This window comes from Leptonychotes weddellii, chromosome 2 (genome assembly GCF_054177405.1).
Source record: "Leptonychotes weddellii isolate Sample4059 chromosome 2, ASM5417740v2, whole genome shotgun sequence".
NCBI lineage: Eukaryota > Metazoa > Chordata > Mammalia > Carnivora > Phocidae > Leptonychotes > Leptonychotes weddellii.
The window spans coordinates 42,247,065-42,262,960 of record NC_138370.1 but is presented as its reverse complement, the minus strand read 5'-3'; the positions used below and the strand labels follow the sequence as shown (position 1 = coordinate 42,262,960).

At 38.4% G+C, this 15,896-nt stretch overlaps 1 protein-coding gene across 2 annotated transcripts in view; it reads left to right on the top strand.

The window, feature by feature from the left end:
- The window catches only part of INTS9 (integrator complex subunit 9), a 106,218-nt gene that overhangs the window by 31,494 nt on the left and 58,828 nt on the right, over positions 1–15,896 (top strand). For both annotated transcript variants that reach the window (XM_081810617.1, XM_081810621.1), the window contains exons 2-4: positions 1,461–1,588; positions 9,575–9,635; positions 12,909–12,971. In XM_081810617.1, the coding sequence (XP_081666743.1) occupies positions 1,461–1,588; positions 9,575–9,635; positions 12,909–12,971 (252 nt within the window). The remainder of the gene's footprint in view (positions 1–1,460; positions 1,589–9,574; positions 9,636–12,908; positions 12,972–15,896) is intronic.

Genomic DNA, 15,896 nt, shown 5'->3' with positions numbered 1-15,896 from the left:
ATTGATTCTTATATAGGGAGAAAGACCAAGCTAGCAATAAGGAACCAGATGGAGGATGGGGGTAGAGATATCTCTGTCTTAATTAGTAGGACAGTTTTTTCTGTAATTCTGATACCTGTCAAAGAATGAACTTACGTAAAGTCGAATTACCCAAATCATGCTTCCTGGACTTTTTTTTAGGACAATTACAATTTTAAATAACTTGTGATGTTTTCTTTGCAAGTTATCTTGTACCGTTTCAGACCATGAGTTGTGAATTTTGGTTTGGAAAATATAGTCCTCATACATAAACTTGGAATAAAGAAGCTTACAGAATAACCACAATTTCTTGGCTCTGGTCCTTATCATTTTTAGAACATGCAGTTTTAAAAAATCATCAGTCCCTGTAATATCCTCTGGAGAAAAGGAGGAAATTTATCCAGTGACAGAACCAACAGAGCAGCAAATACCTAGAAAGACAGCCTGAGCTACTGTGGCCTTGTGGGGCCAGGCATTGATGTCACATTACACTGACTTGTGCTGGACTTGTACTTAAATCAGAAAGAGAGAATGTTCTTGTTGAAGGATTGAGAGCATCGATCCCTCTATTTTCTGGGCTTTGCTGTTCAAGGGAGGCTTCTGCAGGATGACTTTAAAAGTGGGGGAAAAGGTTTTTTCCCTCTTTCATTTCTTTTCTTCAGAGCAACAACAGAATTATGAAAGGTGACAGGGTACATCCCATATAAATAATTCTCAGTGTGGCATATCTGTCATCCCCACTACATCGAGGAGGACATGAGAAATGTTCGAGGTCAGTGTATTGTCTTGCCTCATCACTTCCTTTGAATATGCCACTGTGGCTTGTGCCCCTTTGACTTCTGAGGTCTGCCGCCACAGGCAAGAGACTCTTGATTGGTTGGGAGTAGGTGTCCCTCACTCCTACCTAAGTATCTGCACATCAGGGAAGTCACTTGTCCTTTTGAGTCATTTCTTCTGACAAGGATGGGCCATAACTCCTTACTGATACTTGGCTTATTAACTCTTTCCAGTCACTTCCTCTTTGAGGAAAATCACTTGACCTCTTCACAGAAGAAAACCTAACCTATAACACCGTTTGAGGACCCAGCTTAGAACTTAATTGACCTCTACAGCTTTAGGCAGGACTTAAGTACAGTGGGATAGTGGGGATTTGGAAGTGTCATGTGAGAAGGGGGCAGATGACTAAACCCTGTAAACTTTCTACTTGGAATAACTTTGGTCCCTCCAAAACTGTGCTTGCCTGAGATAGAACTTGGTGCCCTATGAAAAATTATGACCTGAGATTTTTGAACTGCTGAGGGAAGTAGTATCTAGAAGCTGCATAGAAAGCTGAATTTACATGCTCTTTTATAAGAGAAGATGATCGGTTCCACTTAATTAACTGTACTTTTTAGACTTTTTCTGTAACTGATTATTGATAAAAATGATTTAATTTTTTTCAGTATTGCCTGTCAGGGCACCCGACCTTACCGTGCAATGTGCTCAAATTCAAATCAACTACCATTATGTTGGACTGTGGACTGGACATGACTTCCACTCTCAATTTCCTTCCTTTGCCACTTGTTCAAAGGTATGTGCTGCTGTATCTGGGACAAAATGAGCTTTAGTGTGCTGAAAAATTGTACCGATTAGCGTAAAGATTACCAGTACCTTGTGTGTTGTCCTTAGTTTACTTTGTTCCCTTAAAAATGTTCTTCATCAGAATTATTTCCTTTGACTGGGTTGATGGAAAGTGTTGTATTGATTTATTGATTGACTTCTTTATTTTAACTTCTTCTGAGCATCTGTAAAATGTCCCTGCAACTGCTCCGTGCAAGTGAGGTCATGTATATTTCATCTTTCTTGCTAATTCATGTAAGAGCTGATAAATGGTCAACTGATGAGCCCAAGAATTGGATTTTAGAATCATTTAATTGCCTTTGCAGGGACTTGACATCATAGAACCTGACATTTCTTTTTGATAGGTATCTATGTGTTATTTTCATAATAGTCAGCTATAGATATCGTAGAATCATATATGAAGCCAAAGTCCTTGTCTTAAAGCAGATAGATTACCCAAAGTCTGTAGTCACCACTGTTCACTCTTACTATGACTTTGGCTAAGAAATTGGTTTCCCAGCTTGCTGCTAATTGAAAACAGCAATTTATAAGAGAGGTGGGTAACTTACAGAAGCAAATATATTCGCAGTAACAAAAAGTGATATCACATAGGAGAGACAGAAAAGCTATCTAAAGCAGATTTAAGGCTTAAAAGCATAGCAACCTGGGCAAACCATCTACTATATCTCATTCATTCCTGAAGACATCACTCTGGCAATGATTATTCATAATGATAATCTTCTAGAAAAAGTATAATTAATGATTTTTTTTTTCTGAGATAAGGGATACAATAAGGTGAAGGGGACAGAGAGAATTCAGAGATAATTCCAGATTATATTTTATGCAAAGCTGATAAAATTCAGTTATAGTCATACCCAACACTTAGAAATACATTTATTATCCACAGATATTATCTTTCTATTTATCTATCTATATATATTTACAATTGCTTCAGAAACTATAGGTATCACGTATATTTCTGTAAAAAATGATTGACAGGTTATTTCTTACTAAAATAGCCTGATATTTTTATTGTCTCTTTCCCCCCAGAGATTACAATGTTCATTTATTTGGTGTTTATTAAGAATCTGCACTGTGCCGGACCAGGGGATACAGACATGAATAAGACAACTTTCCTTTCCTCATGGAGCTTATAGTCTGTTGGGGAGAAAATATTCTACAGTTGAAGATTTCATTATACTTGTGTTAAGAGAACAACTACATACTTGTGATAATTACTAAAAAACTTAAAAATAAGGTATTATGAGAGCTTCCAAAAGGGGGCCTACACACACTGCAAGGTCATGAGTTATCTTGCTGCTCCAGTCCTGAATTGGGCAGACAATTCTAGCTGCATATTTTCCCTTTCCTGCTCATTCTTGTCTTTACCTAATTCTGTGTTCTCACAGCCCTGACTCAGCATTGGAATCCACTTCCACTCTCTTCCCCTTATCATTGTTCTTCTTTCAGAGGGAGATTATGCTAGTGGGATGATTGGCAGCCCATATATAGTTCCTTACAAAAAGTATTTTCTGTTGCTCAGGCCAGAAACCTTGGAGATAACACTTGGCTAAAATAGTACCCCCAGTCCCTCCCTAACCACTCATCCTGCTTTATTTTTCTTCATAGCATTTATCCTTACATTATATATACATATTTAGTTTATGTATTATCTATCTTCTCCACTAAAAGTTTTATAAGGGCAGGGATTTTTTTGTTCTCCACGGAATCCCCAGTGCCTAAAATAGTTCTTGGCATGTAGTAGCTACTCAGTAAAGATCTGTCATATGAATGAATCCTTTTATCTTCTCTGGATTCCAACCCTTCTTGAGAGCAATTTCGCTATTAATTGTAATCTTTCTTTTATCTTGAACCTTTCCATCTTGATTCAGTTCTTCTCATTTAACTATGCTCAGTTACTTCTAACTTAATATTTAAAAAAATTTTTTAACCTTCTCTCGACTCCACTTTCCCCTTTAGCATTACTAACTCCTCTCCAGTCTATGCTTTGCCCATATCACCTATCGGAACACCGCCCGCCAGAGTCACAGATAACTTCTGAATCACTAGAGGCATGGTTGTCAGTTCTCATCCCACTTGGCCATTTGGCAGAACTGCCCTCCAGGATCATGCATTCCTGGTTTTCCTCTTTTCTAACTCTTCCTCTTCTCTCTAAGATACTTGGGAGATTCGTCTTTCTCTAACAACAGTCACATACCAGAATTCTTCAATATCCAGTGCTTGGCCATCAGAGTCTCCACCAAGGCCATTTCCTAAGTGCTCAGGGCTCTGATACCATCTAAACAATAAGCTACAAATGTGTATCTTTAGTTAATAATTCTCTTCTGAGTTCCAAATTCATATACACAAAACGCCTACTGAGTTTCTTTCTCTCCTTGGATGTGGCTTTGAAGGCACTTCAAAACTCAGCATGCCCCAAACTGAGTCCATGAGTAGACTTCATTCAGAAGAGGAGAGAAAACCCTCCCAGACCTAGTTTTCTCCACAGTACCCTATCTTAGTGACTGGCATGCTGATACGAAAGCCAGAAAACTGGGAGTTAACTTAGATATGCCACTCTTTCTCATTGCTCATATCCAATCTTTCATGAAGCCTTGTTATTTTTACCTTCCAAACACTCTAGAATCCAGTCACTTCTCTGTAGTCCTGCTGTAGGCATGACCATCCTTATAGGCATTACTGGCAAGGCCTCCTAGTCAGTTTCTTCAGTTCTGACCTTGCCCTCATCTGAATCCAGAGCCATTTTTGTGTAACTTTTTTATTTTGAAATCATTTCAGATTTACAGAAAAGTTGCAAGAATAGTACAGACAACTCCCAGTTGCCCTTGTTAATATTTTATCACATGTACTTTATCATTTTCTCTTGTTATGTATGCATACAATTTTTTCTGACCCATTTGAAGGATACAGACAGGATGCTCCTTTACCACCTAAATACTTGAGGGCCTGTTTGCTAAGAAAAAGGAAATTATTTTACATAACCACATTATAATAATCAAAATCAGTGAATCAAAATAGCTCACACTGACACTATGCTAGTATCTAAGCTGTATACCTTTTTCATATTTCCCAAGTTACACCAATTCATATTTCACTATAATGCGTTTTATAGCAAAAAAGAATAGCAGTACTGGTCCAGGATCCAGTCCAGATCACACATTGCATTTAGTTGTCCTGTCTTTAGTTTCCATTAATCTGGAAGAGTTTCACAGTCTGTCTTTATGACCTTGTCATTTTTAGGAGTATGGGCTAATTATTTTATATAACATCTTTCAGTTTGGGTTTGTCTGATGTATCCTCATGTTTAGGTTGGGGTTATTTTGATAGGAATACCACACAAATAGTGGCATATACTATCAGAGTGCACATTTTCTTCAGAATCGTATTTTAGAAATATATATCTAATCTTGTCTCTCACCTGTTTAAAACCTTTCAGTAGTTTACATTGCTCTTACGATAAATACCAAGTTCATCTTGGTATATTGTGGTTTATGCCTACCCATCCAGTATCTCACTTTTTTTTTTCCTTTCAGTTTCAAAGAAATCCTATCTCCTGCCTGGGTGCAGTCACACAAATTTTTCCTTCAGCCATAAAGGCTCTTTTCCCCCTCCCCCATTCCTCCTTCCCTTAGCCTACTTATCAAGAGCCTTTATGCCTCCAGTTTCTATATAGGAAGGACATAGAGGTAGCATTCTGGTTGGATGAGGGGGGAGAGTGTAAGTGGGCCTCTTCTTGAAGCTTCATTTGAATAACCTTTTATGTAAGATGTCCATACCAAAGACTGGTCAGAATGACTGAAGGAAGTATGGGCTTTGTAGCTGTCTTTCTCTGTTCCCTCCAAACCCTGCCCTTTGACTCAGTTTTCCCCTTTAATCTAGAACTGTCCAGATCTCACCTCAATCATCATAGACCCAGAAAAGTCTTTTGATGCTGCCTTGACCAGTCCCTCTTTAGGGAACTTTGTACTAGACTGCATCATCATTTTTAACGACTGCATCATCATTTTTAACTGTCTTTGTGTGATTACTCAGGACAGGTATGTTTTGTTCACGGTCACAGCACCAGTAGCTGCATGCCTGACACATAAATAGAGATTCATTACTGAATGAGTGAAAGTGAACAGCTCATTCTCCTCCAGCACTATTACCACATGTTGAGGCTGTTCCCTCCCTGTGCCCTCTTTATGGAAACACTTTCTCTGCCCTCACCTCCTAACTGCTATTCCCAGCTCCCCCACAACACCCTACGCTGGCAAAGGTGCCCTTTTTGTGTGAACCCATAACACTTCTGCTTACCCCATCATAGCTTTTATTTTATTCTGTTGTAATTGCTGTTGACCGTCTCCCTGTACTAAAGTGCACACTCCTGAAACTCAAGGATTATTTTATGTACTGTCATAGCCTTACACTTTGTATACTTTGTTCAGAGTAAGCTTTCATAAATATTTTTTGAATGAATAAATGTAGTCATGCCTCTTACATTCTTTTCTGATTATAAAAGTAATGCATTTCAACCTTCAGTAGGAAGGTGGAAAAATGAAAAGTAAAAGGAGAAAATGAGTTGCATATCATGTTCATTCTACCTTTCACTATTTTTTTTTTACCTTTCACTATTTTTTTAGGCAATAGATTACTTTTAAATGCCTTAGGTTATTTATTTACTTATGGGAATGTTTTACCTATTTTTTTAAAAAATAAATAAGTGGAGGGGATTAAGAGGTATAGGTATAAGTCACAGAGATGAATAGTACAGCATAAGGAATATAGTTATTAATATTGTAATAATGTATGGTGACATCCGGTGACTACAGTTTCCGTAGTGAGCATTTAGTAATGTATAAAACTGCCAAATCAATATGTTGTATACCTAAATCTAATATATCTCTGTCAACTATACTTCAATAATATAAAATAAATAGCAGATCTTGTATACATGTGTTTTTTGACTATAACATTTTTAATGGCATTTTTTTTCCTAAGAAATTATTGTTAAATAGGAGATGGAAAGATGTTTCATCAATAATCATAATTTTTCTATTATCTTCACCTCCCCTATTTTATTAAAGTAGATTTCTGTAGAGACTTCTGTCTCCTTATTTTAAAAAATTCACAGAGTCAGAGGCGCCTGGGTGGCACAGTCAGCTGAGCGTCCAACTTTTGGTTTCGACTCAAGTCATGATCTTAGGGTCGTGAGATCAAGCCCCACGTCAGCTCCACACTGGATGTGGAGCCTGCTTAAGATTCTTTCTCTCCCTCTCCTTTTGCCCCTCCACACCCCACATGCACATGCACGCTCATGTGCTCTCTCTCTCTCTCTAAAAAAAAAAATGTACATGTCAAATTCTGTAATAATTAAAAGCAACATAATAAGTCCCTTCCCCTTTGGTAGCTTAAAGTATACTGACTCTATGATTTAGTCATTAACCGAGTGGAACTCAGTAACCAAATGTTTTTATCTCTGTAGTCAGCATCCCTTTGCCATTTGGTGACACATATCTTTGGCACTATTGTTATAACATGGTCATTGCTCTTTGAGCAATCAGTCCCATCTACTGGCAATTTCTCAAATCCAGAATAACTACAGGTGTTTTATAGAAGGCTTTGATGTTATTAAAACAGGGTTTAGGGCGCCTGGGTGGCTCAGTCATTGAGCGTCTGCCTTCGGCTCAGGTCATGATCCCAGGGTCCTGGGATCAAGCCCCGCATCCAGCTCCCTGCTCCGAGGGAAGCCTGCTTCTCCCTCTCCCACTCCCCCTGCTTGTGTTCCCTCTCTCGCTGTGTGTCTCTCTGTCAAAAAGACAAAAAATAAAATCTTAAAAAAAAAAAGCGTTTAACAGGAGTTAAAACTACAGTATCTGAGGGGCTCCTGACTGGTTCAGTTGGAGGAGCATGTGACTCTTCATCTCAGGGTTGTAATTTCGAGCCCCACATTGGCTGTAGAGATTACTTAAAAATAAAATCTTAAAAAAAAAACAAACCTACAGCATCTGAAAACTTTACTTTTTAAAAAATTATTATCTGGGGCGCCTGGGTGGCTCAGTCGTTAAGTGTCTGCCTTCGGCTCAGGTCATGATGCCAGGGTCCTGGGATCGAGCCCCGCATCGGGCTCCCTGCTCGGCGGGAAGCCTGCTTCTCCCTCTCCCACTCCCCCTGCTTGTGTTCCCTCTCTCACTGTCTCTCTCTGTCAAATAAATAAATAAAATATTTAAAAAAAAACATTATTATCTGATAAGCAGTGTACCATTCTAGTCATTTGTTGTAGACAACTAACTGAATCAGTCATCTGTAATTTGAAGGCTGATTTGGGTGTGTGTGATGGGGAACAGACAGAATACATGTCCTGTGATCCAGGTCTCTTCATAAAGGGAAGTGGATATTTACAGCCTTCCTTTAGAGAGTTAGTGTGCATGAAATGAGAACAGTATTCACATTGTTTTGTCATATTTTCATTTGAGTGCTTGGTTTTTTAATTTGATCTGATAGTAAATATATTTTTCAACAAGTTAGAAGTGAAAACATACATGTAACTATGAAATGAGATGGGAATTAAACAGCTAATGATAGAATATTTTTCTGAGACAACTCCCAAAGTTTAAAAAACAAGCCTATCAGGTATAGTTTATACAAACCAAATTTATTCTGCTACTAGTAATTTTCATTCCCAAGTGTGAAATCCAAAATTCTCACTTTTTGATAAATAAAAGCAAAATGTAAACAGAGAGTAGAGGCAAGGGGCATATGGGACTTCATTATCCTTACATTCTTACAACTTTTCTGTAAGTTTGGAATTATGTCAAAATTAAAAGTTATCCCCAAATTCTTATTTTTTTCTAAAATTAGATGAATGTATATTTTACTCAAGTTTTTAACATTTCCAAAAAGATTGGAAAATATTCACAATATTTTTGTTTCTATTTGACTTTCATACCCTTTCACCTAACTACAAAATCTAAACTTGATAAAACTATTTTGGCAAGAGGATGAGGGACTTATACTAATTTGATTTCTAATATAGAGTCTTTTAGTCTCATGCTATTACTTTGCCCTTAATTTTTACTTTACAGACTAATTTTGGGATGAAGTGCTAACATCCTCTTGCCATCCAACTTATACTTCAGATGTGCTTTTCTTCACATAACACCTTGGTCATTAAGTTTTTCTTTTTATCAGCATTTTTCCCCTACGTTATTTGCATTTTCATCCTTCAGCATAATTCTTCTAGTCAACTAATAGCATACACTCAAATCCTGAGTTTACCGGAAGTGAATGATTTCTGAATCTAGACTTTTTCACATATATGTGAAATTAGCCTCATCTTCTAGAAATTATTCACCTACATATGCTGTCATTTTGTAATACTTAGGAAGACTAGGTTCATTTTCCAGAATTGGAAACCCAAGCCACAGGTGAGAAGTGACAAATATATTTATAAGCGGTGAATCTGGAATGTGGACTTGACTGGAATTCAGGTATTTTTATTTGCAGTGAATTCAGGCTGATAGGCAGCTAAGTGTTCTTGTCAAAGCACCTGACCCCGCTGAGTCTGTTTTCTCATCCACAGTATGATGATCCGGTTCAGCCCTCCCCTCAGGCTTGTTGTCAAGCACAAGCAAGGTGAAGTCAGGGGCAGTCACTGGAACCAAACTATAAAATGTTTTAGTGTCTCATCTTTCTTTTTTCTCTTTGTTATTCTGCATAGGAGTCTTTTAATTTTCCCAATTTAGTGCTAAACTACTTGGCTTTTTAATGTTCCGTTGCCACATAATTATTAAGCTTGTTACAACATGGTTATTTTTCATCTTTTTGATTAGTATTTTGGGTGGACATTGCTGCCAGTAATTTCAAACTGTTTTTAACTTTATGGAGATGATACAGTCACCATGAAATCACTGAGGACTATAATCTATTTAGGATAATTTAATCTTTTGTTTTGCAGTCCCAGGCTGTCTAATCTTCCTGGCTGGTCCCTAAAGGATGGAAATGCTTTCTTGGACAAGGTAATAATAACTGAGGCATATCTACACCCAGTGGAAAGCCATCTTGTCATACCAGAGCCACCCTATAGTAATGTGATGGATGGGGTCATTTTTTCCCCTTTGTAGTCTCTGAAAAATCCCAAGATCCATGTATGGTCTTCAGTACGTGGTGATTATTTTTAAGAGGCTTTTAGGGAATCTCAGTGTTCAGATTCAGGTCCAGTTTGCTCGTGTGTAAAAATCTAAGAACTTCTGCTGCAAATACATTTTATCACCACAGAAAGAAAACTATTATTTTTAGCATTGCAATGAGAGTTTCAAAGGTAATGCCTATAGAGAGTTCCATCCAGTTCGTTCTATTTTCAGGCTGTACTGACTCCGTGACTGGAAGGAGTAAAACTTTTTAAAAACAACTTTAATCCTCAAGAATATGAGTTTTAAACTGCTTCTGTCAGCAGTTAGGTAAGGTAGGGCTTTGAGAAAAGTTTGGTTCTTACTCTTTGGGTGAGGAGAGGCCATGGAAGGAGGGCATTGTCATTATCTGATCAGGTCACTCTGGCTGCCATGTGCAGAACAGACTGCAAAGCCAGTGTTTAACTTCCCAAGCAATGTGTTCTTGGGGGAGTGGGAGGGAAAACATGTTCTTGGGTAAATTTAAATAGAGGGCCTTCTAAACTATGAACTATCATCTTATTCCAACCTTTCCTGGTAGCCTAGAATGGACAGCCTTATATAGGTCATGAAAAAGGAGCACAGTTCTAGGAATCTAGGATTTGGGGTTCTATTCTGACTTTAATCACTGACTAGGCCTACAGTAAATGACATAAATAAATTTTCTTCCGAGGCTGTTAGATTTTTGACATTAGATTATCTTCACAGTAATTCCTTCTTCAGATCAGTTTTTAAGCAGTTAATTTACAAATCAGAGACCAAAGGTACAAAAATGTTAAAACTATCATCTAGTTACATTTTCTACTAAAAAAAATCAGAGGTAAAGGAAGGTTAAAAACTGTAAAGCTCATGCATGCCATTCTAAGTCCTCCAAATCATCCTTCCTCTCTCAAATTTCACTATTGAAAAACAAAAAATTTAAAGATCCTTAAAAAGAATCATCTGCGTAAGGCATCTCCTTCTTGTAATAGGTATTATTAAATAAAGAGATCCTCTTTTTACAGAATTAATTTCTGTAACTGCACCCCAACCTCCAGTGCAGGCCAAATGCATAATTTGAAGCCAGATTTCCCTCCTAGCTAACTGTAAAATTATGTGACATTCAGGAACCTGTGCACCTGATTTCAGCCTAACTCTCCTGCTGGTTGTAAATCATTGTTCCCTGAGAAAGGCTCAGAAGCATCCCATTACCAGTGCATTGTGAGCGAAAATGACTTGCATGTATATGTGGGAGCATTTCATTAGAAGGGAGTGGTGAATAAAATACAGGGACACTATAAGTGCGTGGAATGGCAAATATGCTTCTCCAGGCCAGGAAGGATTGAGCGCCTCAGAGGAGGCGTTGTCATGTGAGGTGGACATGCCCTGATGTGTAGCATTATGGGGAAGAAGATTACATAGCCAATTTAAGACCAGGCAGGACTTTGAAATTTCCCATGATTTGTCTTTAATCATATTTAGCCTCATCCTAAGGGAGTTGGGAGTCCTCTCCCATTAAACATAATTGCTCATTTGTTTTTTGCTAGCAGGTACATTGTAATTAAGAACTGTTTTCAGTCTGTTTTTGGCTCCATCTTTCACTGTTTAAATGGTAGTCCTATAAGGAGAGGAACCAGTTTATTACAGTGGAAGGCAAGGGGAGGAAGTCTTCCGTCAGGTTCTGATATGAGACTTGTAAAATTCAAAAGGAAAATCACACATAGTTAATACCCTAATTTCAGATAAAGATTGAGAGTACAACCATGCAGACTCTAATATATAAAGACACATATATAGGACTATGTAGAAATACATGTTCAGTGATTAATGAAAACATGATGGACAAAATTCTAATGGTATTTTTCTTTTTCTGGAAAGAGCAAACTGTCAACCAAACACTGACTTTTACTGGTTTCCATATAAAGTCATAGAAAACTTGAACCTTGATGAGCCAAAAAATCCTCCACAGATTTTAGTGTAAAGTATGAGTGAGGGAAGACAGCAACTCCAATGGCCTTCTGGAGGCATTGTAGCAGCCCCTCTTGGTGGCCCTCTCGTGCCTCTTCTCTGCATTGCTCTGTCTTAATTTCAGCCGCCAATACCTGTATGAGTCTGCCAGAGAGTTTTTCCCCTGAAGCTGCACAAAATGTAGGAGTTGCCATGTAAATATCCCGGATCACTTGCCTCTGAGGATGGTGACTCCAAGGTGTATGTTTTACACCATTTCTTAGAGTTCCCCATGGGAATAAGTCCCAGCTGTGCACAGTGGTGTGTAGCTCAGTAACATATCCATTGTCAGCCCCCTTCCTTTCCCTTTATCACTTGCCCATCCTCCTGCTCTTTTTTCAGTACTTCTCTGTTAGCTCGTACTTACCCTTTTCTCGAGGTCTGTTGGTGAGGGAATCCAAACTAAGACATATTAAATATGGTAGATCATGAGCAGAGTGGGGAGTTGTAGTATATTCTCTTTCTATATAAGTATACTTTTTTCTTTTGAATGAATACATTTGGTTTACAACCCCAAATAAATTGTATGCTCCGCAAGGACAAAGATTATGCTCACAGAGGTGAGGGCGATGGTGGTGGCTTAATCCCTACCCTGTACTCTTCATCTCCCTCCTTGTTTGCCCCCTGCCCCTCAACCATTGGTAGGAGGAGAAAGAGGCTGTAAGTCTAGGGCCAGGACTCCCAAGCTGATTGCATAACAAAATCACTAGAGGTGCTTGGCCTCATCCCCAGATTTCTGATCCCTTGGGTCTTAGATGACCCAGGAATCTTTACTTCCATCAGTGTTCCCAGATTATTCTGATATTGCTGGTATGGACTATATAACTATTACTTGGAAAGCACTGCATCATGAGTTAGAAAGCAGCATATGTCCACACATGCCTTGAAGAGGCATCAGGAAATGTACATTCAAATTCTGAGTTAGCCACCAACCAGCGTTTTTTATCCTGAATAAGACACTTAGCCTCCCTGAGCCTAAACAGGAAAACAGTTGGCCTGAGTAGCCTTCCGGCTGCCTTCCAACTCTCGAGAGGTCTGTGATTCTTCATGGAAAGTTTGGTTTGGGGATGAAGTTTCTTTGGTGCTGTATCTGTTGGGTATCTCTTCCTAGAATTTTTTACTTTTTGTTCCTTTTAGGAGCTAAAAGAGTGCTCAGGTCACGTATTTGTGGATTCTGTGCCTGAATTCTGCCTGCCAGAGGTAAGATGAAAGTGATTCTTACTGTAGAAACAAAGCATATCTCTCAAAATGAAGTCAAGCAATAATTTTAAGGGGCTTATTAGCTTTCTGTTTTCAAATTGAATCTGTTATTCCGGGCACATTATTATACAGCTAAAATATAATCATTTAGGAGTTTTTTATATTATCTGTAAGAAATTTAACTCTCCTTTTTGTATTCCTTGCTCTTTCTGTAATCCCCACTGACACTTTGTACCAGGGCATAGTTTTGAGCAAGGTACAGAAAGAACTCAAGCCTTTCAGTTTTGTAATTATGTGCCTGTATCAGATTAGCCATACTTTTTGTAGTCTTGTTTACAGTGGGTAATTGGGGATTGCTGTTATTCAGACAATACAGTAAACTGTAAAAGTTCTTGCTGACTTTAAATATCATATCAAATTCTGCTTGAAATTCACAGATTCTGAATTGAGCCATGGACACCTATTGCTTACATATTATTATCCCAGTGAGACTTGTTATAAGAGTTTGGAGCCAGTTTTATCATTTTAAAGGAAATGAGGATCAATTTCCATTCATTTTAAGGCAGCTAATCTCAGCTGACAATCCTGATCTCTAGATGGCATTCTCAACAGAGAATACTCAACATACTCAACAATGAGTAGCTAGTCCCAGGTTCCTGAGGAAATCAACAAGACAGGCTACCATCCTGTTCTTTCCATGCACCCAGTGGATTACAGTGCATGTGGGAGATACTTTCACAGTTCAATCCCAAAAGAAAATCTGGAGTACTTTTTCCCTTATTTTTGTACTCTCTTCCTGCCTCTCCTTCCATCTCAACACTTTCTTTGATACTTTGTAGATAAACTTTTTTTCTTCAAAGTATGTGTATGTGCCCTTTTGGGATAGTGGAAGGAAAGAGAAGAAGATACAGTAATTGAAGGTGGCAGTTAAGGGAACAAGTTTGAGATAAAGTAGTAAGAATAAGGGTGAAGGTAAAGAGTTACCAGGAGTCCTGAGCTCTTCCTAACTGCTATTCAAATCTTTTGTCAACTTCATTTGTCATTTAGGAATTGGTGGGGCAGGTCCCCATCTGTTCAAAGATTCCTAATCCCAAGTGCTACATTTATTTTCAGTTTTCTACATATGGCACTGACTGCTGCAACCTTCAGTTTATGGACAACAGTGTAGAATTTATGAATTGTGCTCTAATGACTTTCTGACCTGTTCCATAGAGCACTAAACAGTCAAGACTTGGAATTAAACAATTGCCATTTCACAGTTCATCTTTTGCTGCGCTAAAGGATTATTGATATATTTAGGCTTCTAGAGCTGTATAAAATTTTTCCACTTGTATTGTCTTGTAGTTTGTGTCAAATTAATAATAGTCACTATTTTAAGATAGAGGTAGGGCATTGGATAACTGGGAGAAAATAGGAGAGTCACAGGATCAGGAGAGAGGTACTTACTCCAGTCCAGTCTTCCCAGACTTGTAGGTGAGCCAGGAAGACCTGCTCCCAGTCTTCACGGAATTGATAATCGAGTGCAACTACCTGAAATATTTTTGTACCCCCAAAGTACACACTGTAGACTGAGTATGAGGTCTATGGCAGTATAGTAAGCAGCCAGTAAATTATGAGTGCTTGACCCAATTCATGGTCTGTAGAACCCAAGTGTGTCTGTATACAAGTTGAAAATTAATCCTCATTGGATTTCATCAAGTGAAAGAATGTAAGCAAATATATAAATGTGAGTATATAAACATGGATTGGATGTTAAATTTATTTCTCAGAGGAAAAATGTTTATGTAGGCACTCTTGATATATATACAGACAGAATATGTATATATGTATATGTGTATATATATATTTTTTTCTTCCAGCTGTCCTCACCAGATTTCTCATCATTCTAGACTCTGTGGGCTGATTCTTACATATTTAAGAGAAATTTCAAACTCACCCGGTTTCTATACCCAAGAGGGAAAGTAGAGGTGCTTTTGAGCTTTCTTGTTGCTTCAACTCTTGTTCCCTTGTTTTCTGGATCTGTCACCCTGTGATTACGTCTTAATTTTCTTATTTGTTTAAAAATGGTTCTAGAGGGGTCGTAGGGAACAGAACTAGTGGAATGTTACATGACCCTTCATTATGAGGGTATTGTCTTGGAAATGCCGTGTACAACATGGAGTTAAGGGTGGTGTAAATTGGCTATTACTGTCATTAGGCATTTTATTCACACAGATTGCCATTGCCCTAGCAATGAGTAGCTTCTGACCTCTAATCTACATGCTGTCAGGAGCTGATTATGTCTTGGTGGCTTTATTAAATTAACTTATTTCATATATAAAGTCATTGAACTAGAAAATGCCCACAGCCCAAATGGCACACTGTCTCTCTTATTTGCAAAGATGTCACAGACATCTTTGTTACTTCTTCTCTGTGGGAGACATATTAGCTCAATAACCCATTCTCCTCACTAAAACACTTCCTTGACTCACTCCATGCTGTCCTTAGCGCACCATACAGTTTCTCAGAGGGAACTTCAGCGATTGAGATGATGCCTCTGAGCCAGGGCGACTCACGTTTTCCCACAGAGGGTGCCAGTTATAATGTTGCATCGCTCCAACCGTAGTGCACCGAGGCTTGCTTTGCACTGGCCACCATAGCTGGGAAGGGACAGAGATGAGTCGCACAGGATCGTTAACCTCAGAGACATTTAGTACTGGAGGGACAGAGTGGTGCTTTGAGGAGCTGTTGCATGGAATGGTAACTGTCCTAAGAGGGACATCCATAAAGTGCCTTTGCAGTTCTCAGGAAGAGATGTTGGGTTTTTGTTTGTTTTTTGTTTTCTGTTTTTTCATCTGGGCAAATCAGGAAGCCTTAATGGAAGAAGAGAATGGAGCCTTAAGAGACAGGTGGTGCTTAAATATATGGGAAAGACAATTCCTTCTA